Source organism: Ambystoma mexicanum, chromosome 4p (assembly GCF_040938575.1).
Source record: "Ambystoma mexicanum isolate Mex_15411 chromosome 4p, UKY_AmexF1_1, whole genome shotgun sequence".
In the NCBI taxonomy this organism is placed as follows: Eukaryota; Metazoa; Chordata; class Amphibia; order Caudata; family Ambystomatidae; genus Ambystoma; species Ambystoma mexicanum.
Genome location: NC_090927.1, coordinates 288,965,870 through 288,991,812, shown reverse-complemented (window position 1 = coordinate 288,991,812; position 25,943 = coordinate 288,965,870). Strand labels below are relative to the sequence as shown.

Here is a 25,943-nt window from a genome sequence, read left to right as displayed (position 1 = left end):
AAGCAGGATGGCATGGTTGACTGTGTCGAAAGCAGAAGAAAGATTGAGGTGAATGAGAACAGAAGGAAGGTTAGAATCAAGTTTCGAGAGCAGGTCTTCACAGATGTTCAGGAAAGCAGTTTCCGTGATTTTAGTCGCTCTGAAGCCAGACTGATGGTCATGGAAACAACCAACAGATTCAGTATGAAGGTTAATCTGGGAGATGGCCAGCTTTTCCAAGAGTTTGCCCAGGAAAGGAGTGATAGAGATCAGGTGATAGTTAGCCGGAGAGGAAGGATCGGCAGAGGGCTTCTTTAATTGGGCACTCCGAGCTACCCATTCCATCCCCTTTACTCATATTTTCCTGCACCGGCAAGCAACCTAGGGGTAGCCTAATGTATAAGGAGCGGGCAATAGCTGGCTCCACTGTATTCAGGTATAGCTCCATGCCCTGCGTAGCTTTAAGCTCTAAGTTGTTTGAACCAGTTGCCAAGGCTAATGAGATTTCCTGTGCCCTTATTAGTTTATATCTATGAAAAGTCACCTTGACTCTCCCTTTCACGTTATCTCCCAAAGTCTGTGGGTTTTGCCAATATGGAGATAAACACAAGGGGGCAAGCCATTTTTTTTTATGTGGGCCAACCATTGAATCATGTGCCATCCCCCGAATGTCAATACATGCTCTAATGCTTCCGGTATTTTACTAGCTCCTGGTTTCCCCAAACTCAGAGCCAGTAATAAACCGGTCTAATGCTCATTTATTCATCAGTGGGAGAGAGACCACACTTCATACAAACTGTACTAGTGGGGGTGCTTTGGGGAAGCAACAATATCACTTTCAGAAATGTGTTCTCTCTAATTGTTAGGGGGTGGCATCAGCGTAGCCCCAGACTTCAGCGCCATATAATGCTGCTAGCGCCATATAATGCTGCTGCCTTAGCCTGCGGTACGTATAGCTTTAGGGCCGGGCATATTGCACCCCTTCCGTGCCTAGCATGTAAGGCTTTCAGGGCCCCACTGTTTTGTTTGTAATAGAGTGTTGGCTTTGGCAACCTGACCAACCCAATGACCCCCACTTGAGAACCGAGTTCCCAGAAAATCATACCAACCCACTTCTTCTAGAATTGTACCCCCCACCTCGAATTTCAATGGTTTGATTCCAAATGATTTTGATGTAAAGACCATAGCCTTAGTCTTTGAGGCATTTACCTCCAGCCCAAATTTACCACATTCATCTGCTAGAGTGGACAGGGCAAGGCACAGTCCCATAGGTGTGGTGAACAATAGGACTGCGTTGTCAGCGAAAAACAAAACTAGGATGTGGTTCCATCACAATCTTGGCAGATCCATGCTCACTGCCAATAGTCACTCGATAATAGACTTAATATACAAACAGAATAATACCGGAGCAAGGACCCAACCCTGTTGGACCCCTCGGTCCACTCTGAAAAATTCTGTGCGTTTGCCTCCTCTCCCACAGCAGACAGTTGCTGTATTGTCATTATACAAGAGTTGGATCGCTCGCAAAAGTTCACTGGGGATACTTTTGGCATGCAATATTGCCCGCAGGGTTTCTCTAGGGACGCTGTCAAATGCTGCCTTGAGATCCACGTATACACCATATAAATTGGTGTTTGCGATTCTCAGTTGCTTTTGGACCACTAAGTAGAACCGGAAGCACTTATGTATCATGTGTTTTCCTGCCTAGAACCAGGCCTGAAGATGACTCAATTGCTTGGTATCATCCACCCATGCCACTAGGTGCCGCAGCAGGACCTTAGCAAATGTCTTTCCTGTGGCATCCAGTAAGGTAATGTGTCTATAATTTCCCTGGTCTGCCCGGTCACCCTTTTTGTACATGCAGACTATTACTGCTGATGTCTAGGTATTAGTCACCCAGTCACTCTGCATTACAGTGTTAAATGCCATGGTTAATACTAGGGCCCAAATTGCAAGCATGCTTTTATAGAGACCCACCATCACCCCATCGGGTCCCGGCGCTTTACCTGACTTCTGTACTCTTATAGCCCTCTCCACTTCTGCGAGTATGAATGTTAAGTTGCCAAGTCCATCATGCACAGGTCCAGTCCCCCTCCAATATGGGACTCATACATGCTCCCTTCCCCCTAGATTGAAAGGAGTACAAATCTTCAAAGTGGGCATACCATCTGGTCGGGCTTATATTTTCAGGGTCGATTGCATCACCCTTTATATCCATATCCGTAATAAGATGCCAGAACCCAACATGGTCCCCACTCTGAACACATTTGATCAGGGTGAGCCACCTACCTTGTAGGTACTGAGATTTCTTACTGGCTGTGATCTTCTATATACACTCCGTAACCATTGTACATGAGCTCCATCTACCTGGCCAGTGCCCCTCAGGCATGTGACCAGGACCTGCTTTGCTTCCCTGCACACCTTGTCGAACCAGAAGTTCGATTTTTTACCCTCCTGTCGTGGTCACCTTTCCGGCATGGTCCGGGATTCTCCTAGCTACTCAATTAAAGTGAGATAACTTGCACGTTTACTTTCAAGAGAGGTACTTGCCTCACAAATGCACTTGTGCAGCACTATAAATTTACTGTATCAAACTGGAGCAAGATCAACCAGGTTCAGGCCCACCCATTTCACAGAGCACCTGGCTTTACCATGAACCATCACGGACACTGCCCTATATACTGCCCTATCCACTGTCAGGTCTGGCTCAGGTGAAAGGTCTTTAATTGGAGAAGTATCAGCATATGATCGCTCTCTAAGCACCCTGAAACCCTTCTATTATCTGCCAGTCTGATTCTGACACTAGGGCACAATCTATTCTAGAGTGACCTTCCAGGCCGATAAAAGTATACCCAGATGGTTGGTCAGTAGCAAACCGGCCAATGGAAAGTCTCAGTCCAGCATTATACAATCTTCTATCAATCTCTGAAGCGGCTGGGTGTAATCTTGCGGGTCTATTAGCAATTATGCGGGGCATACTTTCTCTGGGCTGAATGGCTGCCAGAGAATTGACCTTATTTGGATTAACACTGAAGATTGGCCTTTGATGGTAAATGTCCTTATACTAAATCGCAATGAGAGTGACGGCAAGCCGCTCACGAGTTCCATCTGTTTAGTCACCTGCGTTATAGCACACCAATTCAATGCGTCCAGATCTGTAGGGATAGACAGTGTGGAATGCAACAAGAAGGGTAAAATGGGGAGACGTGTTGGTGAAAAAATCTCAAACCCAAAGTTTATCAGACCATCAGACATGAAATAGAAGCAATAAGCACCCTTCCATTTGGTTCTATAACCATTTTGGATTATTATAAAGTTATGACACAAAGTCTTCAGGATGCATTCACCAGGCCGGTCAGACAAACCAAGCATAAGGAGTAAGCAAAGGACGGGTGGTTCGACGAGGAATGCAGAGCTGCCAAGTGTGATTTAATATGCTGTCTCAGTGAGGGCACACTGGTAAGTCTGCAAAATCCCAGGTCTGCATACAAATCTTTGATTCTGAAGAAAAAGGCAGACTTTAACCAGAATAGATGGGACGAGTTGCACTCTGCATGTGTAAATGGCAACTCCCATCAGTTCTGGAAAATGGTTGCACTTTAAGATCGTAATGCTCCCAATGCCCTCCAGTGCATCATACCTCCTTCATGGTGCAAGCACTCTGGGAAGCTGTGCCAAGTTAGGGCAGACCAGCTGGAGGAACGCTTAAAATCAGAGAATATGCTCCCCCCCATTTGCAAATGCCCTGGTCCTTACAGAGAGGCAGGTAGAAAGAGCTATACAAGCACAAGCTAAAGGTAATCTATACAAAGATGAACCCTCAATATTGGCTCCCTTATGGTGCTGCGCCTTTAATGTAGCAATGGAAAACAGGGCAACACCAAGGTCATGGAGGAATGCGGAAAAAGTTCTGATCTTCAAGAAGGGGACAGGGAACAACCTGGGAATTACCGCCCCATTTCACTTCTAGATGAGGCTGGGAAAATGTTTGCCAAAGCTATACTGGAGTGATTACAGAACTGGGAAGAATCAAGAGGGTTCATTAGCCACCTACAAGTTGGTTTTCGGAAAGGGTACAGCACAATAGATCAGAGCTTCCAATTCCATCTAATCCTGGATAAATAGTCAGCCCTTAGTCGTGTCAGGATATATGCGGTCTTAGTAGATCTAAAGGACACTTTTGACTGTGTTCCCAGAAATTCCCTGTGGCAAGTGCTAAGAAACAAAGGTATCCCCCAGAACTTCTTGATCAAAATCCAACAGCTGTATACTGATAACACATTGTTTGTATGCTGAGGTTTGAGGGGCGAGTTGACAGACCCAATTGCTTTTCAGAGAGGTGTCCGGCCAGGCTGCATGCTAGCCCCACTCCTCTTAACATTTATATCAATGAGGTTATTGAACGACCTAGATTGGGCAGCAGCAGGCTCCCTGCACTGTTATTTGCGGATGATGCAGTGTGGCTGGCCACATCCCCCATGTGTCTTAAGACCACTCTGGCAAAGTTCATTGACAAATGCAATGAATTGGGTCTGGAGCTCAATAAAGAGAAAACAAAGACACTTGTCATCAGACCTCGCCTGGCACAATCCTTGAGCTTGACATTAAGGTGGATGGAACAAATCTAGAACATGTCCTATCCTATGACTACCTTGGAGTCAGGTTCATGGACAACGGTTTCTGGTTGCAGTAGGTAACTAACGTAAAATGTATTGTAGCGGCATAGGGCATTTTTACCGAATGCATCACAGCATCACAGCGATGCCATTAGTCCAGTCCTGCTATTACACCGGATGCAGGCCATTTCCTTGTCACTATATGGGGCTGAGATATGGGGACACATGGGTTTCGAAATCTCTGGCCATTATTGAAAGGACATTTTTAAAAATGCTATTCATGTTACCAAGTTCTTCGCCTAGCACTAGTATATTTATGGAATGCAACCTTCAACCGGTCGACGATCAAGCAAGGTTGAAACCCCTTTTGTATTGGATGAGGATTTGGACCTCGCCAGATTTGGCCATATATAAAGATGCCTTGGTGCATATTTTGTCTCTAGTGGGGTCCAAGTCCCTCCCATGGTTCAGATAAGTGAAAACAGAATTATCTAAACTGAATCTGGACCAGTACTGGAGAACTGAAGCGACAGATCAAATGTGCAGGTGGTACCCTCTCCCATTGCAGGTTAGAAGAGGACTGCACCGCCCTAAATACCGTTTTGTATTATTTATTGTATAAACCTGATTTGGGGCTTGAGCATTACATGGACCTGATTAGCCCGAGAAATGTCTGGCCGCTATATATATATACAGTTCTCTCTCAATACTCTAAAAGTGGGATCTTTTACACAGAATTGGCCAGGGTCAGGGGGTTCTTTGATTCTGTCATAAAATGACTGGAAAAAAGACAGACACCGATTGTTTGATGCAGGTAATGTTATGTTATGAGTGAATATTTTTCTACCACACAGTAACTATGTGTTCCACTTTTCTTATCAGCCAATCAATCCGTTATTATTTTGTTTTACCTCAACAGTTATCAAGGGATTGGAAAGTGTAAATTATAGTTCCCAAGCAGTTATAAGCACTTTTCTTGTACAAGTGGTTAATTTCTTCTCTAAGCACCGAGTAATTCACTTAGAAAATGTTCACTGACTGTTTTTTAGCTAATTTAAATGTTCTGCCCTAAACATGCTTGGGTAGGGTTTAGTGTAATGCTTCAATAAGGCATAGAGAAGCAGTTTGTTTGCTTATTCAATTCTTGACAAATGCCTTGTTTTTACTAGAGTTGTGACTTACTGAGGTGATCTGTATTCATGGGCTTGGGGGTTGGCCATCTGAGGAAGAAACACATCCTTTCTCTTTTTGGGGGTGAGGGAGTTAATTATATGTATGTGCAGTCTTTAACATCATTAATATCACACACTATATCTGCTGTGACGTGTTCATCATCATCATCACCATCTCCATGGGGACTTAAACATAATATGTATCACACACTATCTCTGGGAGGGACTTTAACATCAATGAAAGCCCTCACCATCTCTGTAAGGACGTTAATATCATTATAATCGCGTGCTATCTCTGTAGGAACTTGAGCACTAGTGTTATGATGCAAAATCTCTCATAAGTATCATGCACCATCTCTCTGGGGACATTAACATCATTATAAATCACACACCATAACTGTAGGACATTAACACTATGTTAACTACTTTCTACCTCTGAGGGGGACTTTAACATCATTGTTAGCCCAAACCATCTTTGCGAGGATTATAACACCATTCTAATCAGATATTAAAATGTGTGTTAAGATAAAATGTCACTGTGGTTCTTTGACATCATTGTTATCACACACCATCTCTCTGAGGACTTTATCATCATTATAATTACACATCATCTCTGTGGGAACTTGGATATCATTATTATCACACACCATCTCTGTGTGGACCTGAACATCAGTATCACACAACACAATCTCTACAGGGTCCTCAACATCGCCAACATTGCACACCATTTATACGGGGACATTAACATCATGATAATCACACACCCTCAATGTAGGGACTTAAACATTAGCATTATGATACAACATCTCTGTGGGATCTTTAACACTATTTTCACACATCATCTATGTGAGGACTTTATCCTCATCACATACCATCTCTATGGGGACCTTAATACAATTTATATCACCTATTATCTCTCAGTGGAACCTCAATGTCACTAATAGTCCACACCCCTTCTGTGAGGACTTTAGCATCATTATAATCACACACCATCTCTCTGGAGCCTGCAGATATTACTATTAAAACAATCTTTGGGTGGACGTTTACTTTACCATAATCACGTACCATCCCTTTTTGGAAATGCCACTTTTGTCCCAAAGAGGACAGTAACATCTCTATCATCACACTAATCCGAGAGAGGCGATGTGGTTCAGTGGGCAAGTATGTGACCTTGTAGCAATCCAAATCCCTGCTGCCCACTGGACCACAGTATGTGATGCTTTATTATTCACCTCATCGTTATTTGGGGTGTTGTAATAGGGTTTAATGCCCAAATGAAGTTCTGTTAAGTGAATATCTTACAGGAAGTGCAACGACATTACCATCCATCGGTTGTATGTCTCTAGGATGTGGAACAGGATCAGGAACAAGTTATGTACCTCTGTCAAGACCTGAAAGAATCTTTGCACACCATCCCTGTGGGAATGTATCATTACTACAATCGCACACCATTCTTACAGTTACTTAAACCTCATCATCATCATCATCATCATCATCACAGAAATAGGGGGAAGTTATCATCATTGTATTGTCCCTTGTTAAGACATTAAATTGCCCTCATCACACACCTCTGTAAGGACTTAAATTTCACGGACATCATACCATCCATGATGCAACTCCAATATCCGACATCACACGCCATCGATGTAGGTACTTCAATGCCACGATCATCACATACCTCTTATCTAATGAATATAACAACCACCCATTACGCAAATCTCTGTGGTGACTTAAATATCCCCAACAAAACACACCATATCTGTGGCAACTCACAGTCATCACACAACATCTCTGTGAGGACTGTACCATGTCCTTCTTCATTCACCCCCTCTTTTGGGACTTAAACATTTGTGACATCACACATATTGTCTGTGGTCACTAAAAATCATCTTTTAAACCTTAATGTCATCCTCATTCACATCACACAACATCCAGGTGTGAACTTTAACACCACAATGTTCACACAACATCTTTGTGGGGACTTCAATGGCATGATCATCACACAAAACCCCTACAAGGACAATAAAACTCAGCTCATCACACATAAAATCTGTTAAACATCCCAAACAACATATACTTTATGTGTGTACACTCAAAATCTCACAGTCATAACACACCATCTCTCTGGGGACTTCCGTAGCACAATCGTCACACACCATCTCTGTGAGGACTTTACCATACCCCTCCTCTCTCAATCCCACTGAGACCTAAACATTTCTAATATCCTACACAATGTCTTTGGTTACTTACACATCTCTGTTGGTCCTTAATGCCATGCTTCACTCTCATCACACAACATCCATGTGGGGACTTTAAAACCACTATATTCACACGCCATCTCTGTAGGGACTTTAATGCCATGATTATCACACACCATCACTGTGGGTACTTTTAGTGCCACCATCATCACACACCAGCACTATGAGGACTTTAAAACCACACTCATCAACAACATCCCTGAGGAGGCATTCATCTCATGGTCAAAATAGATCAGCAAAATACACCATCCTAAATCAGAGAGCAGATAGTAACACCATTATATCATGCCATTCTTGTGGTAGGGCCTATTGTAAAGGTTACATTTATGACTGTGAACCCAGGAAGCCTACATCTCAATCACAGATTCCTCTCTGTATGACATAGTGGGAATCACAATCAAACATTTAAAACCCTGAAGCAAATGGAATGTGGCTACTGGTCAAATTAAGTGTATTTAAGTGAACATGCAAATGGGACTTGGGCCGAAATTAAAAATATTAAAATGATACCTTATTGTCATTGTAATCACACACCATCTCTATGGGGACCTTATCATCATTGTAATCACACACCATCTCTGTGGGGACCTTATCATCATTGTAATCACATACCATCTCTGTGGGGACTTTAGTGTTATCATAATCACTTGCCATATCTGTGAGGACCATATTTCATATTTGTATTTTTTGTATTGCATTTAGATTTATATAGCGGCTAATGCCCAAGCGATTAACGGCACCATAATTACACACTGTCTCTGTGGGGACTTAAGTATAGTCCTAATCACACACCATCTCTATGGGGACCTTATCATCATTGTAATCACACACCATCTCTGTGGGGACTTTAGTGTTATCATCATCATTTGCCATACCTGTGGGGACCATATTTTGTATTTGTATTTTTTGTATTATATTTAGATTTATATAGTGGATAATGCCCAAGCGCTTAACAGCACCGCCTTGAAACACTTGTGTAAAGGCGTGTTATAAATGCCATATCGTATAATATCACCATAATTACACACTGGTCAAATTAAGTGTATTTAAGTGAACCTGCAAATGGGACTTGGACCAAAATGAAAAATATCAAAATGAAAAATATTAAAATATATTCACTGTAAATCGTCTTAGATTCCTTAAATTACTTATATTTGAAGATACAATTCTGCAATTAGTTTATGTTGTTTTAAAACAACCATATCTACATTTGAAAATGAATGCCCAAGCGCTAACAGCCACATAATTACACACTGACTGAACAGGGCAAGGCACAGTCCTAATCACACACACCATCTCTATGGGGATCTTACCATCACTGTAATCACACACCATCGCTGTGGGGACCTCAACATGATTGCAAGTACACAATGTCTCTGTGGGGAGCGTTTCATGATTATCGCACACAATCTCTGTGGAAAATGTAACTTTTCCATAATCAAACATGACCCCTATAGGAAAGTTAACTCCACTATTATTATACACATTCCAAAAGAAGAAAGCAACATCATTTCCATTACACCATTTCTAAAGAGGAGATATGAGTTAGCAGGGAGGTGATGCCTGTGAAAGAATGAAAGCTGAATTTGAATTAATTATTCCTTTTTGGCCACAGTGTGCCAGCCTGGGTCAATCGAGTCATCTCCTATGTCGCAGTTATCTTTTCTGGAACATTTTAAGTGTTTATAACAGTGTTTAATGCCAGAAACTAGGTGCCTTTTTTAAGGTTTAATGCAAATTAAACATCTTGTGGGAAATGCCAAACCATCAAAATGCACCTGTTGTGATAGCCATAATGCAGGCAGGTACTCACATGTATGAATACAATTGTATAATGTATATTGAGTATTATAAAGTAAGCATTTTTCCATTTGCTTATGGGGCAATCCATCCCAAATAAGAATAATAAAGTAAGTCCCCACAAGGATGGTAACACACGTCCAAGTGCCCGCAAAGATGGTACCGGACACGCGAGTAAAAATAAGCATTTTTGCAAATATGAAGTTGGATCCTTTATTGTGAATTTTTTCTGAACCTAGTTCTGCTATTAGCCAATTTCTAAAACATTGGGAAAGGATAGTCCCCACAAGGTAGGTAAAACGTGTGTGTGTGTGTGTGTGTGTGTGTGTGTGTGTGTGTGTGTGTATTGTTCGTCCACACCCACCAGGCCTCTATGACAATATTTCACCTCCTCAATCAAGCCAGTCGAGCCCATTTGCGAGCGTACGGCCACAGGTAAGAACTGCTATGATACCGGCAGGGGATGGATGTGGATGAGGGGAGCCCAATAGGCATGGAACAGAGTCAATGGACACAGACCTTTGTTGATTGCAGGGACAGGGTCTTTAAAGGGGAGACTGGAGACACCGGTTATAGGGTGGCCATGTGGATAAGGGTCCCCATGCGAAAGAACCCTTTGAGGTGTACATGGTATTCAGTGCCTTGAGTGTTCCCATCCTACCAGGCACCTTGTGAGCACACGCCCACAGGTGCTTACTGTCATTGATACCGAAGGGGGATGGATGTGGATGAGGGGAGCGTGATAGGCCAGCAAACTTGTTAAAGCACACCAATCTTTTATGATACTCTTAGATGTTTCGTCATGTTGTGGACTTACAAAACATTTCAAACAACTGCTCATATTAACACATTTTTTATTTGTTTTATTTAGTTTGGGAAAGTGGATGGCAATTACTCTACAAATTATACCGCTTTAGTCGAGGTACTGTCTGTATAAAGCCACGGTATTGACTGAGGTCACTGGGGAATTGATCACGAATGGCTCGAACCACACAGGCAGGTATTACTTGTCGAGCGCGAAATCCCAGTCTTTCATGAATCCACCATGCAAAACCCAATAATTGCTTTTTTTTGTTTGCACTACCATGTAACATGTAAGGCATTGTTATGTTTTTAAAAGTACTATTTCGTGCAAAGTACTGAGAGTACTTGTGATTTCAAGAAGGTATGAATTAGAAATGTGAACACACATTCCAGAAAAAACACTTTTGAAATACTTGCAAGTGAAACAGTATTGTTCGAATGAAAAATCTAAATATGAACACTTTGGTTTTAGATTTGAATGAGTAATTTATACAATGTACAGAATAATGATTTCATCAGTGATCCATCAGAGTTATATTGATGTAGGGGAACAACATACTATATTATCCATCTTGGTTGTCAAACACACAACATATATTGCGTGAACTTACTTGTTACTGGTAATTACAAGGACGAACTGTAGGTCAAAGTTTGTGCATAAGGACCATCATCATTCGCAACACGGATCTTATAAGGCATGCGGCCCTGAAGTCATGCAGCTTGGTAACAAATATCGGGGGTGTGTCTTCTTCAGCAATATAGGCCAAGAGTTTTTTCTGCAACAGCAGTTCTCCACCAGAATAGGCATAAGCTCACAGCAATGGCAGGTACAACCGGTATAAACGTGTTCCATGCGACTGGGTTCAAGATCTGGCGATTGATCCTTATGACTTTCATCTGATTCCACATCGTCTCAACTATTTTCTCTTTCAAGGATTTCCTCTTCTAAATATTCAGGCTCGTACATGTAGGGCTGGATTGTTGCCAAAGTTCCTGAATAGTGAAGAAGCACAGGATCAACAGTAAGGTAAATAAAATGATTTTGTTTGTATACATTAAAGAAAAGAGGTTTCCTATTAACAATGAATGTTAAAGAAAGACAAGCAAAGAAACTGCAATGTTACAAAAACACATGATGAAAAGACAAGATTAATAGGCTCAAACTTAAAAAGTTTGCAAGGACACATTAAATATGGTTTGGTAAATACATTAGTACATAATATAAGAAATCAAATGTGACTACTGAGTTAATTCATTTCAGGTAATATAAGTACCTATTCTCAGTGCGTCGTACTGGGAAGATAGCTGAACAGAGCAGAAACAAGTCATGGAAGCACAAAATGGAATACACTGACACAAAGGAAAAAGACTCTCCAACGTTGTGTGATCCGAAAGGGCGTTTACACTGGTCAAGGGAATGAGGCATCTAGGCATTTCCATGGAGACACTTCAATAGGTAGCGCACAAAGGACATTGGCATGAGACGTGCATTGGCACTGTGAAATGGGGAGTGATAGTCCAGTGATGTCAGCCTTAGGGGCGGGTGATCTGAATTAGTGCGGCGAGGGTACTTGAACTTAGAGCAATGGATCAATGGATAAGATGTGCAAAAGATGGCAGTAACCAGCCCGTCGTTTTCACATGTCTAACAAGTGCTAAAAACTTGTGCAAGTTGCATTGGATTTTATTTCAGAATGTTAGATGTATGACTCGGAAATACATGCCCAATTGTTTGGCCCAATACCATCTGTGACCAAATTACCCCTTCAATTCGTCAGCAGGACAATAATAATGTGGCCTTCTTAACAAGTTTTAAAGTGTGACGCATTCCATCGCATCTGGACGCTGTAAGGCAAATGTAATGGATAGGCTGTTTGGTTTCTATATTTGAACGCGGAAGCTGGAACCTCATCACAGACCACGTATGTATTCAGTCAGATGATTGAGTACGCAATGACATAAATATCTAGTCAATACAATCACCATTTTAAATGATGTATGATATAATGTAACTATAGTATGATGATAGATCCATGGTTTTAAAGAAGTGAGACAAATGCCTTAATTATTGACAAGCCTGCTATTATCACACCAGCCTCCTAATTCAGTCATAATTGCAAATGGTTTTACCTAGCAAAGTGCAAGTGCATAAATTATAAACAAACATTTACAATTGCATTTCATCTTACCATATGACAGCAATCACAAGAAAAATGTCAAAGACGAGTACGAGCAGTTTTGCAGGAGCCTCTTTATGGGCTGTTGGGAAACTACTATAGCCTGGTCAGATAAATATGATGACTCTGTTAACCATGTGGTACACTGGTACCATTTAATAACATCATTTGGTACAGACTGATACACAAGTTGCAGGAATATGTTGATGGTCTAAATACAAATGAATATAACATCAAATTGACAATGACTGCTGGTTCTGAGGAACTGATTTTTCTGGATGTAAAATTCAAGGTGCAAGATAACATCTTAACTTCTGAGCTTTATAGAAAGGAAACTGCGTCTAACTCCCTATTACATGCTTGTAGTCACCATAAAGCTCCTCTAATTAAATTAACAGTGTTCAACATGGAGTACTGCTGAGAGAGAAATGAAACTGCTCTAATGAGGAAGTATTTAAATCAACGGCAATATCCATTGGAGATTGTTTAGTAATAGATCAAGCCTATCCAAACACTGAAAGTAAGAAAAGAAAGGCTCTCCTTAAACCTAAGGTCAACTAAACAATTGAACCTATGACCATCAGATACATCACCGAATACAATGTTAAATCTGCCAATATGAAATGCTCTTTCATAAATATTGCCCTATATTGAAAAGTGATAGGGATCTGAATCAGGTTCTAGCCAGTACTCCACAAATCACATACTCCAAAGCCCCATCAATGAAAGAGAAGCATGCACCGTGCATGTTAAGGGATGTGGATTCACAACAAACAACTCGACTACATAGACATAAGCAAGCTAATGGGTTTCAATCATGTAACAAATGCAGAATGTGCACATTAGCACTAATTGGTGACTCTGTACAATATGGTGAACATACTGTCTGGCAAATTGACCAAGTAATAACTAAATATGTGGTTTATTACATAGATTGCCGGTGTAATATGAGGTATATAGGCTCTACCATAGGACCTCTGAATTTGAGAATTTTGCAACATTAAAGGGTGATCAAAATGTTGATGTCAATTATCCCTTAGCTGTACACTTCTAATACAAACATAATGGTGATGTGTCCCTTATGGGATTTGGTGTCTTAGCAATTGTTAAGGAACATAAGCATAAAGGGTATCGAGAAAAACAACTGAGATGTTTCAAATCTAGGTTCATCATTAAAATTTAAACACGAAAAACAAAGGGTCATAACAGTGATGAGGAACTTTATGTATTTTTCACATAAACCAATAGAATAACAAAATAACTATCATAATTTTCAGTTCCTGCTCTATCTGTTGTTCTGTTCTCATGCTGTACCCCTCATTGCTATGAGGGGTACAGCATGAGAACAGAACACTGCTACACAGTATACAGGTAAGCATACTTGGGCTAGACCTGGTTTAACACGCATACATGTATTCTTTAAAATTATATGAGAAATACATACCACTTTACATGTTGCATATAACATTATTCCTGTTGCTCACACCTGCCGCTGCTATTCATCTTCACTATTTTGCTTGTGATTGCTGTCATATATTAAGATGAAATGCAATTTTAAATGTTTGTTTATAATGTATGCACTTTCACTCTGCTCAGTAAAATTATTTGCAATTATGACTTAATTAGGAAGCTTGTGCTAAAATAACAGGCCTGTCAATAATTAAGGCATTTTCCTCACTTCTTTAAAACTATGGATCTATCATCATACTATAGTTACAAAATATCCTACACCATTTAAAGATGTAACCTTGTATTCACTAGATATTTATGTGAACGTGTACTCAGAGTCATCTGACTGAATACATACATTGCCTGTGATGACGGTCCAGCTTCCCCGTTCAAATATAGAAACCGAAGGGCTTGTTCATTACATTTGCCTGACAAAGTCCTGATGTGTATGGAAAACGTGGCAATTTAAAACCCATTTACCATGGTACATTATTACTGTTCTGCCCATGAATTAAATGACTTTGCAAACAATGCTTTTCTGATTTTAAATAATAAAAGCCCTTTTCGCTCAAACAAGTCCCCCGACTTTTATCTCTAACTGGTGATAATGCCACCTTAACTGGATGACTGTTCACTGGTTGAACTGCAGTTTTTTTTAAATATATAAAAAAATTTTTACCTTCCATTAAACTCGTTTTTTCCTACTTGGATTCGAGTTTTCATTTTTTTCTGGGACTCAAAGACCTCGTGCATGGAGTGCAGGTTTTTTCCATCCTCCATGTGTTTACAATATATATATATATATATACACACACACACATATAAATAAATAAATATAAATAAATAATTCATATTATATATTTTGTTTTGAGAAAACGTACAAGCAGAATAATGACTTCTATTAAATTTCTGCTCCATGCTCGATTTTTCAATGACATCCCGTTTGCTCCCATGCTTGAAGTTGGGGACCCCTAAGCACATGACCATACGACCCTGGAATATTGGTTCTAGGTATGCAGCAAAAATGTTTATACATGTCATAATCTGAAAATGCCACACATGTTAAAAATAAAATATAGCATGTTTGTAATCACACTGAAAATATATGTATGTGTTTGTGTTCATTCTCACACAGCTGACAAATGGCCCCAGTCCTGTACATTGATCACTTTCAGCCCTGACCTTGTAGCCAACAGCACTTGAGATTGTGCGACCGGTAGTTTCAGTTTTTCTGTTTAAGGTATGGACCTACAAGGCCAAGCATTCAAAATGCTCTAGCCTTCAAAAAGAGGGCATACTAGCGGGGACCATTATAAAATGGGGGGGGGGTTATTTACAGCTAAGATATTGGGCCTCATTACGAGTTTGCCGGTCCGGAAACAACGGTACGGGTATGCTTGCCGGTACTGTTGTTTCCGGATCGGCAAACTACGAGTTCTGTGAGCGGGTGCCGTTCAGCCCGGGCGGAACGCCACCCGCTCGCAGACCTTGCTGTCTGCAACAGTGCCGGTGCATACGTCCTCCCCATTCCCATTGAGTCCAATGAGACTCAATGGGAATGGGGATGTACCGGCACGGCTACCGCCATAGTCCTAATGAGGCCCACTGTGTGTTAAATAACCTACCTAACAAAACTCCTTATTAAATGAAATTAACTTTATGGACATCCTTTGCCTCTAGAAAGTGCTACTGCACATGATATATTATATGCGTTTTAGTCTATGAAATCAATGAATGTGGTCTACTAGTGGTATTCTTAACTTTCACGCATATGTATATTTCTGCATACATGTGTTCATCTACAGCCTATAAGTGAAACCAGTAACACTTCATAGCACAAAATGCCATTAGTATGCTGTTCCATAATTTGCTGTTGGTTGTGTATTTCTAGTTCTTACACACTACGTTCTAAGGTGAGCATCATTTTAGAATGTTCAGCTGTAGTCATTCTATTTGTGGCAGGTGAAGCTTAATGGGCTGGGGTGCAGACTCTTGACTGAGTTCCTCAATTGTCTGTTTACCTTAAGAAGAATAAACATTAACGCTTTTGCCAGATGCATATATGTGCTTCAGGTTTTCAAATTATTGAGGGGTGTGTGTATATGTACCGCCTTCAATGCCACCTGTGGCCTGAACTACACTGTGTGTGTTAAAAATAAACAGCTAAAGAAGTAAATCATTGTTTACACTTTTCTTAGATTGCAATTGGAGAACAGTGAAAAACGGATGCAACTCTGGTCCTCTTCTCCATTATTCACCATAGCTGAGATGGTGGCCTGAACTACACTGTGTGTGTTAAAAATAAACAGCTAAAGAAGTAAATCATTGTTTACACTTTTCTTAGATTGCAATTGGCGATCAGTGAAAAACGGATGCAACTCTGGTCCTCTTCTCCATTACTCACCATAGCTGAGATGGCAGATTTTCAGGTACCTGTCGAGGCTGACAGCTGTCATGGTGATGAGGCTCCCACAGCCGAAAAAGAAACCAGACCATCCGTACCAGCGGCAACCACTCCAGCCAAACACCCAGCGGTGGCAGAAGAAGGAGGCTATGATGAAAGGTTTCCCCACGACTGCAACCACAAGAAAACACAATGGGTGCTACGGTTTCACAATTATCAAGCAGTCCTTGGGCTTTTTTGCATATTTGAGACACACTTTAATAAATGTAGGAAATAAGAATAGCAATAAAAATAGCACAAATAACAATAATAATGACAACAATAATAATAGTAATAATCGCAGTAGTAATAATAGTAACACAAATGCATTTTATTTCCAAACAAGTTTAATCATTAGACTATTTTCTCATACGTGTTATGCTGGATCATTTACCAACTAGCTTCACATTTAAGAAGCACAGTAAAAGAATCTGCATGCCACAGGAAAACACATTGTCGTGTGGCATTTTTCCAATTTGGCAAGGTGTCCTGAAGTGAAATAAGATGGCCATGGGGGTTGGGAAAACGATTGTAAATTGAGCTTCCAGGTAGTAGTTCCAGACCAGCCCTGAGATCAAATGTTTCATGCACAGACAAGAGTTCAAAAGAGGTAAGCCAAAAGGAGTGTGTGCACCATGCCCCATGCGTCACTGTTCGATTATGCAAAGACCGCTTTATCACAATTTCGTTTAGGGGATAAGATGGCTTTACTCCTGTTCTGTAGCATCTAAATTAATGACCCTAAATAAGAAAGAATGGAAATACCAAATAATTTGTCTTTCTAGAATTCTATACAATAATAGCTAGACTCATTAAAGGTTTATTTCAGGCACACTTCAGTGGGTGAGTCACTGATTTAGTCTGTTCTTAAACACCTCAACTCAGTCTTTCATCCTTCTGAGGTTGCGATAAATGAGTACCAACACAGGTTGGGTGATATTGTATGTATATTTGTTCTACATAAAGCGCTTAAGCGTAAGTTAAGTGCTATATAATACCACAGCATTATCATTTGGCTATGGATGACTGCTTGCATTCACAGTAATTTGGTAATATGGGCCTATACACACTGATATTAATGATACATATGGTGATCCATTCTTGTATGAAATATATATCACATTAGTGATATTGTAACAATATTTTTTGTAGTGTGCTTAGGAACAATGATATGTGATGTCACTTAATGTTTTTTCAAGGGGTGAAGGTTGTGTTCCATTGCATCCTGTGATATCACTTTGGGGTGGGATCAAATTACATCACTTCCTCTGATGTCATCAGAGGTCAAGGGTCATGTGATTTCATTTACGCTCCCCCTGGCATTTTGGTGAAATGAAGTCCCTGTTTGGCTTACATCATGCAATCACATTGATCTTTATCGGATTACTCCCATTCTTTCCAGGTACTCACTAAAAATAGTGAAGGAACAACTGTGGGGTGCAAAGGCAGCACCCAGACAAAAAGGAAACTGCATTTGGCTACATTGTGTTTTGTGTATTCTTGTTTTAAACTGTAAAGCGCCTTGGAGTAAGGCGCTATATAAATAAAAATAAATACAAATACAAATACAAATACATTGGACCTAAAATGCTGAGCATTCAAAACACACAGAGATGACTGACAAATTGAGAGGGCAGCATTTCATTCCCAACTGCCATATCAAAATGCTTTTTTTCCAGAGAAATAAAATGTATTGGGCCTAAAAATGAAGAAATACTGTCTTGGAAATGTGAAAGCACAATGTTGACTGGCAGATTGAAAGGCCAGTAATTCATTTTCAAACTGCAAAATAGGCAAATGCTGTGTCCTTTGATAAAACAGAGAGATTATGAAAAATGTGTGCATTCTGCAGTCTGAAACCATGAACATGGAAAATGAAATCATACTGCTGAAGTACATTTTAAGGCATATTCTAAGGAAGTGGGTGGCTTGTCACAACTGTTTAGAAAGAAACTGCAAGAAGGATGACTACAATTAAGTGTGCCATATATGTGAATAACAAAGAACTAAAATCAGGGGCCTACCTTTCCCTACAGTATGAAAAAATAAAAGGCACCAAAAAGCACCATTTAAAAATAAAGATATTTTTATCTGGGATTCAAAGGAACTGTTTACCAATGAAATTACAGTGCCTGTGTCAGTTTAATATAAAGTATAATTTAGAGATGAACATTGATGGCATGGCACAGGGGAAATCCGCATATGATTTGAGGTCAGGTATTACAAGGCTGCCTGTGTAAAATAAATGGTAACATGCAAAATCACTAGTTTCAGAAACTCGGGGAAGGAGAAAGTTTGACGCTGGACAGGCCAATAACACAGAAGGAAGTCCTCACTGCCAATCACCTAAAAGTGTGAACGTTTGTGTTGCCTTAGAAATGGGTGAGATGTTTGGGGAAAGTGGAAATATGTCATAGAAATGTATTTTGCAGTGCGGGGTGAATACATGTGTTTCTTTCACCTAAAACTGATTTCACACAAGCTTTTCTGACACAGGTTACAATGGTTAAATCAGGCATAAATGTTTCTGCTTTGTGAATGAAGCGTACCACTCTGGGCTCCAGGTGTCGGAGGCCTAGCACATGACTGGCTGTGCCTTCTCATTTTTGTCCTTCTAGAGGCACATGCCTGATATGTGGATGACTGTGCCACCCCTGATCATAAAGGAACTGTGGACCACAGTCTACGGCATGTGGCAATGGCCCCTAGCCACAAACCCTGAGGCATGGGCTTCAGCTGTGTTGCTTGCCCCGCAAAGTAACCCACTATAGAGCTTGGGCCCAACCTACAGCCCAGCGCAATGGCCACGATATTGTTGTTGTGGGAATATGGGCCACTGTCCATGACTTGCATTTATGGCCAATGACCACACTTCATGGGCAAGAGATTCAGGGCCATGGTCTGAAGCCTGGCCCAGTGGCCACTGTACCACCATAATGGGAATATGAGCCACTGCTCATGGCTTGTGACAAAGGCCAGTGGCCGAAATCCCTGGAGCCATGTTGCAGGTCCCGCTAAACATTGCAGAGAAGACATTGGGTCTTGCCTGAGACCACACCCAGTGCCCATTTTAACCCCATAGTCCAGGGCTCTGCAACATTTGGCTCTCCAGATGTTTTGGACTACACATCCCACCAGCACTAGCAATCATGGTCAATGATGAGGGATCATATGAGTTCTAGTCCAAAACATCTGGAGCAACACTGGTTGCCTACCCCTGAGCATATCCAGTCTCTTGTGGCCATGAAAAGTGGCCAGGTTGTCCGGAGCAGACCACGCCTCAGTCACCAAAGTTATATCACTATTTGTAGTACCTATATTTTGCCACTTTTGAAAAATAAACACTGGATGGAATAACACGTATGCCACAGTGGCAGCCTGTAGCCATCACTGAAAGTTCACCTCCAGTTCAAAGCCACATGATCAAAGATTTGTGGTTATATAAATGAGCCCAAATGCATGAGAGTACGGTTGATCTTGCTATCTTTGCACTGAAGCCTGCATAACCCAACTATTCAACAAGATACTCTCTGGTACCCCATGCATTGACATTAAGATAGGTTAGAGTGCAGACGGTGAGACCTACCAAAATGAATAAGGCATGCCCTCCACCTAACATAAAGGTTCAGATGCACGACTACAAAGTCAAAGAGTTTATATTAGGTGAAGTAGGAAAAAGAATCAGATAACCTTTCAGGACAGCAAAATACAGGTCTTCCAAGACATCTGAAGAGGAGGCAGATGAGACCAATAACGGAAATATTATGAAAAAGAGATATCAGGTACAAGTGGATATATCCTTTTGGCATGCAGTTTAAGCTAGAATGGAGAATATACATTATATAAGTATTCACTCTGGAAACTGGCATGCAACTGCTAGTCCTCACTCTGTAAAATGTGGAGCCAGCACAAGATGAGAAATTGAGAGGAAACCCCCAGAGAGGAAAAAAATGAGAACCATGGTAAACTAACACTCCCAGAAAATCGAGACTGGTTAAATTATTAATTACATGAGATGAGAGAGATCACAGCGGTGATGATAACCCAATAGATTCCGGATGCACAACTAATTCAGTATTGCGCCCTTGGGACTGGAGCTGTGGGGAATTTGATAACCCTGGAGAATGACATGGGTCTGCCTACCACCCCAAGAGAAATTAATAACTGCAAATATATAATATAATACCAGCATGAGAGATCTATCTGGGAGAGGATGTTTGGGTAGGGGCACAAAGTCTCCATAAGGGACAACCACAAAATCTACAAGGGAGAAAAGATGAGAATTCATGCAATAACAATGCTGCGTTATACAGCTGATGAAGCTTACTCCCACTACTCTTATGCACACAAATCAGCCTCCAGGATAGATTACATATTGTCTCTGCGAGTGTCATGCAACAGTTGAAAAGAAAAACGACCTAGAAACCATATCGCTATCAGACCATAGCTTAGTCCTTGCTTCCTTTTAAAAGCCAAGACCTCAAACATGGTGCTTGCCACTGGGTATTCTAAGGGAGCAGCATGCCTAGAAAAGCTTAAGCTGACATTCAGAGAGTACCTGTCTTTCAATAAACCAGAAGATACATCATTAATTAGGTAAACTAAAAGCAGTAGGAAGAGACTGCATAATTGCTAGCGCAGCCACCATAAACTGAATAAGAGGTCACACAGAAATACAGCTCCTAGATAAGATTAAGGAACAAGAAAAGGATTACCAGAAATGCTCATCTATAATAATACACAGACAACTGGCTGCCATCAAAAATCAACTCCATCTATTGAGAAATCAGAGAGCCGAACGCACACTGCTGTGATTATTACAGGGTTATTATGAACAAAGCAACAGCCCAGGAGAATTCTAGCTAAACTTCTGAGAACAAAGCCATCCGGAAAACCATTTGAAATCCTTTAAGATGGGAGGGGGGGAGACAAGGGTGATGAAAAGAGCAAAAAACAAATTTTTCATGAATTTTATTAAAATCTCTAGACAGCTATGCCGCCCAAAGACACACTGCAACTAGCATATATGGAGAATATAGATCTCCCAAAATTGTCAACGGCCACAGAAACCATCTCGATTCCCCAATAGAGCCTCAGGAGGTACTTGCAGCAACCAAGTTGCTCAAGGTACAAATCACCTGGTCCAGATGTATAATGGCTTCTTTTCACTAAGCATATTGGCTGCTCCTGTGGCAAAGATGTTCAATGCCATCAAAACAGGAGGCAATCTTCCTGACTCAATGAGGGAAGTTCAGGTCAGTCAAAGATCCAATATTGTGTACATCATGTAGACCGATAGCCCTACATAATTTAATTGTCACTACTAAACGATCTGTACCAAAAGGAATTCATTGCAGAAAGAGGAACACAGACAATACATGATGGGTATTGCAATTAGTCGATAAAGCTGCCAGGAACCTGGCCCACTCTCTTCTTCTAACCCTTGACACTGAGAAAGCATTTGATAGGGTGGACTGGGGGTTCCTGAAGGCCACACTACATACAAACTTTTGGACCCAGAATACTAGATATGATACTAGCCAACTAAAAACTACCAAGTTTGTGCTTTGTGATCAACCTGGAACTCATTGCACCGATTAGTTTAGCCAGAGGTACCAGGCAGGGATGCCCCCTGTCACGCACTGTATTTGTGCTAGTGATGGAGCCTCTTGCAGCACAAATTAGGGACTGCAAGGAAATCTCTGGCATCATGTTCAGCAAGACTCCTCATAGGATGAATCTATTAATGAACCCTCAAAAATCCCTCACAGCTATAGAAAGGGAACTTCAGCAATTCGGATTGGTCTCGGGTTTTAAGATAAACCATTCTAAATCTGAGATTGAAATGTAAAATCCATGTTGGGTTCCACATTCCCTACACTTGAGCACCTGGACCCATACGGTACCTATAAATAATGGCGACTACTAAACTCAGTGATCTATAAAGGCAAATGATCCTCCACCGATAAAAGCAATTAGAAAAAACGTGAATGAATGGAAAACCTGAATAAATGGAATTCCCTGCGGCTCTCCTGGTTTGGAAGGAAGTCTGAAGGCATCATGAAGTAGACACAGACAACTGAATAAGATTTTAAGTACAAACATTATTAACTAAAATTGAAGGGTGGGGAAATGGGAGGCGGCAAGAGAAGCGAGAGTGTTCAGGATGTCCTGAGTTTTTGCGGTGAAGTGTGGCCTGTGCATTGCAGAGGTCCTGGGAAGAAAGAGGTAAAGTGGAGACTGCAGAAGGGTTGGCTAGTTCATTGCAGATTGAGTTCAGCCATACATTTAAATAGGCTCTCTCCCACTAAAATCATTGATTTCTAACTGCCTTGGAATTGCAATAGTTTAGATAGGTGCAAGGAGAGGCAGAGACAAGAAAACAGACAGACACAAACATAAAGCAAGTCACACTCACACAAAGGCAGTGATCTCAAATTTCAAATTTCCCTGATCCAGGCAGGATCAATTCCTTGTTTTATTCTGGATAATTTAGTTCTACTTTTCCTATTTTAAAATTAGGACTATAAATCCCAGAATGCAATGGAACAAACAGGACTGGAGTACCTACTTAAACCTTAAATGTGGAAAGCTAAAAGTTCTTAAAAATGCACATAGGCCAAAGCAAACACATACCCACAGATATATTCTGACATATGTATAGTCACGCATAGGGAGGCAGCCCAAGTGCACACAAACACAGACCACTATACAACCAAATCCACACAGAAGCACACAGTGTGCCTGTCTCAGTAAATGGGACAGTCATGCAACAGTCATGGGCAGCTGTCTTGTCATAATACCCAGAATTTCCCAGCACTTGTAGTCTGCAGACATCTGATTAGTACTCTTAGTACTCAGAATTGACCTATCCCTGAAGTACAAAAATAGCTTTAGAGTTACGGAGCTTTGCCCTGTATTTGTTGCCTTTGTGAATTATTACCCCCGATCCATCGTCTCATCAAAGTCTCCCAAGACATATTCCCAATACTACCCTTTCCAAAACCTAACATGAAGAACACTACCCGACATAAATGCCCTTCTCCTCGCAACATGACCTTTTTTCGGTCGCTGCTGCAATGAGCAGGTTAGTCCTTTCCAGAACCGAAGATAAGTGTATGAAATGTATGAAACCATAAATGTTACTTTTTTTATCGCAGGTGTGCATATTCCTGCATCATTCGACCAACATTTGGACAGTTGCAACCTCCTCTGTGGACCAGTCCCTCTCTTATCCTTGAGCATTGCTGGGCAGGCTGGGTGATCCTGGGGACATCTTCAGGACAAGGAAAAGCCAGTACTCTCCAAATCCTGTGGCATTGTCCTGCATACAGCGCTCCACATACAAAGTGGGAGCATAAACCCTTCTTGTGGCTCCAGATCTCGGCAGTGCAATAGCATGCTGCATTGCACTATTCCCTAACCCCATGGCTCCATTGGTTATGGCTCAGCAGCATAAGCAAGAAGAGAAACCAACATTGCTGCTCCATGCATGTTAGCAAGCAACTTTGCATAACAATGTAGCTTTAGCCTGCAGTCCTGGGAAAGTGCACAAAGTAACAGCAGCACAGGAAAATGCCTCTGGAACAGAAAAAGGGCATTTCCTATATACATGCTATGTAGTGCATGACCCTCTAAGACAGGGATCTTCTACCTTTGGCTCTGCAGAGAATGTGAACTTCAACTCCCACCAGCCCTAGCCATCATATCCAATTGAGACTTTACTTACATATGGTATCAGAATTGGGATCAGACCTAGTAGACACGGACTGGGGGACCCTGAGATTTTCCAAATTGGCCCAGGCTAATTACAGTCCCACAAGCTACACATCTGAGAAAACCTCCACACAGATTATCTTTTCTTCGAGTGGGCTGGGGGGCATAGAGAGAACTTGAGAGCACATTTGCCATCCGGGGCCAAAGCATGGGAATCAGGTTTTCTCCCTTGACTTCGCAAGCCATTTTACCTGCTAGAAAGAATGTGGAGGGCAACACTTATCTTTTTTCCCCATGAGTATCCGGTTCCCTGAAGGGACTAAACTGTTATATTCTTAGTACTCAGGATTGAGATCCCAACAACGCAGCTGTCTATATCATGTCCCCTGAGGGAACAGGCTGTGTGAGAAAACTAAGAGCATTACCCATCTTAACCTCTGGAGAAGAGATGAAGTTTATTCTTCTGAATCTCACATACAGTCTGATTCAGGTTAACATGGGCGAGTTGGTGGGATACCTGATATATGAGACCCAATGGGAATCTCCTTTCCACCAAAGCCATAGAAGGAGAGATGGCGGTAACCCAATGAAACCTCCCAATGGGGAGGGGATACCAGAAAATGTGTTCTGTTCCCCGGAAATAGTGGCAGAGAGTAAGTCCTTATTAGAAACTACGGACCCTCCCAATTCCGCAAAGTCTAGGGAGACCTTCTTTCCAGTCGGGACAGGAAACCATGAGGCCACAGTCTCTACATTCTCCTTCCAAGGTGATGATACATCAACACTCGGGAGAGCGAAGGTGCCCTTTGGTAACGAAAACTCCACTTACAACCCGAAAAGCTTTGAGACATCTGAGCTGTTGGAGGAAAAATCCCTGCATGAATTTGCAAATCACTCCATCCCCTGTTGTAGATCCCTCAATTGAACGCAACAGCAATCAAGTCCATGATTGGTCTTGCCAGGCAGATAACACAGAGATCCCTAGGAACACAACAAGAAAGGAAGGAGGAATTAAACCTAAGAATACCATAGGTTGTTGAGTGATAGCTGAAGAACCCACACAATCGGGGGAAGTTAAATTCCCAGTTGCCTTAAGCAACCTATAAGAGGTCCTTGCGACCCTATCCGGGTTAACGGAAGACGTTTCAGATCTTTCTCTCCAAGAGGATAACCTGGAAGATACTTAATTACTCTGTTCCCTAACCTCCTACCAGACTAACTTCCAGGTAGACCTATCTGTAAGTGGTTTCAACCCAGCACTCCACTTAAGTCAATGCCTAGTATGGGATGCCCAATGGAAACCCTTATTTATATATTTTTATGTCAAAAGGTCTTTTATTTCTGGATGATCTTCCCTTATATAACGCCCCTCTCTTTGAATACCCCCGGTCTCACTGAACCAAGAAGAAGGTTTGTTTTGCAAATTAAAAGATTTATTTGAAGAATTGAACATTATATTGTCACGACCCGTGACCCAGAACCCCACTGGCATGGTCACATGCCAGGTAGGGTTAGGGCTCGGGGTTCAT

At 41.3% G+C, this 25,943-nt stretch overlaps 1 protein-coding gene across 2 annotated transcripts in view; it reads right to left on the bottom strand.

Annotated features, from left to right (window-relative positions):
- Positions 1–25,943, bottom strand: part of OPN5 (opsin 5) — a 533,338-nt gene that overhangs the window by 183,436 nt on the left and 323,959 nt on the right. For both annotated transcript variants that reach the window (XM_069605842.1, XM_069605841.1), the window contains exon 4: positions 16,660–16,830. In XM_069605842.1, coding sequence (XP_069461943.1) covers positions 16,660–16,830 — 171 coding nt within the window. The remainder of the gene's footprint in view (positions 1–16,659; positions 16,831–25,943) is intronic.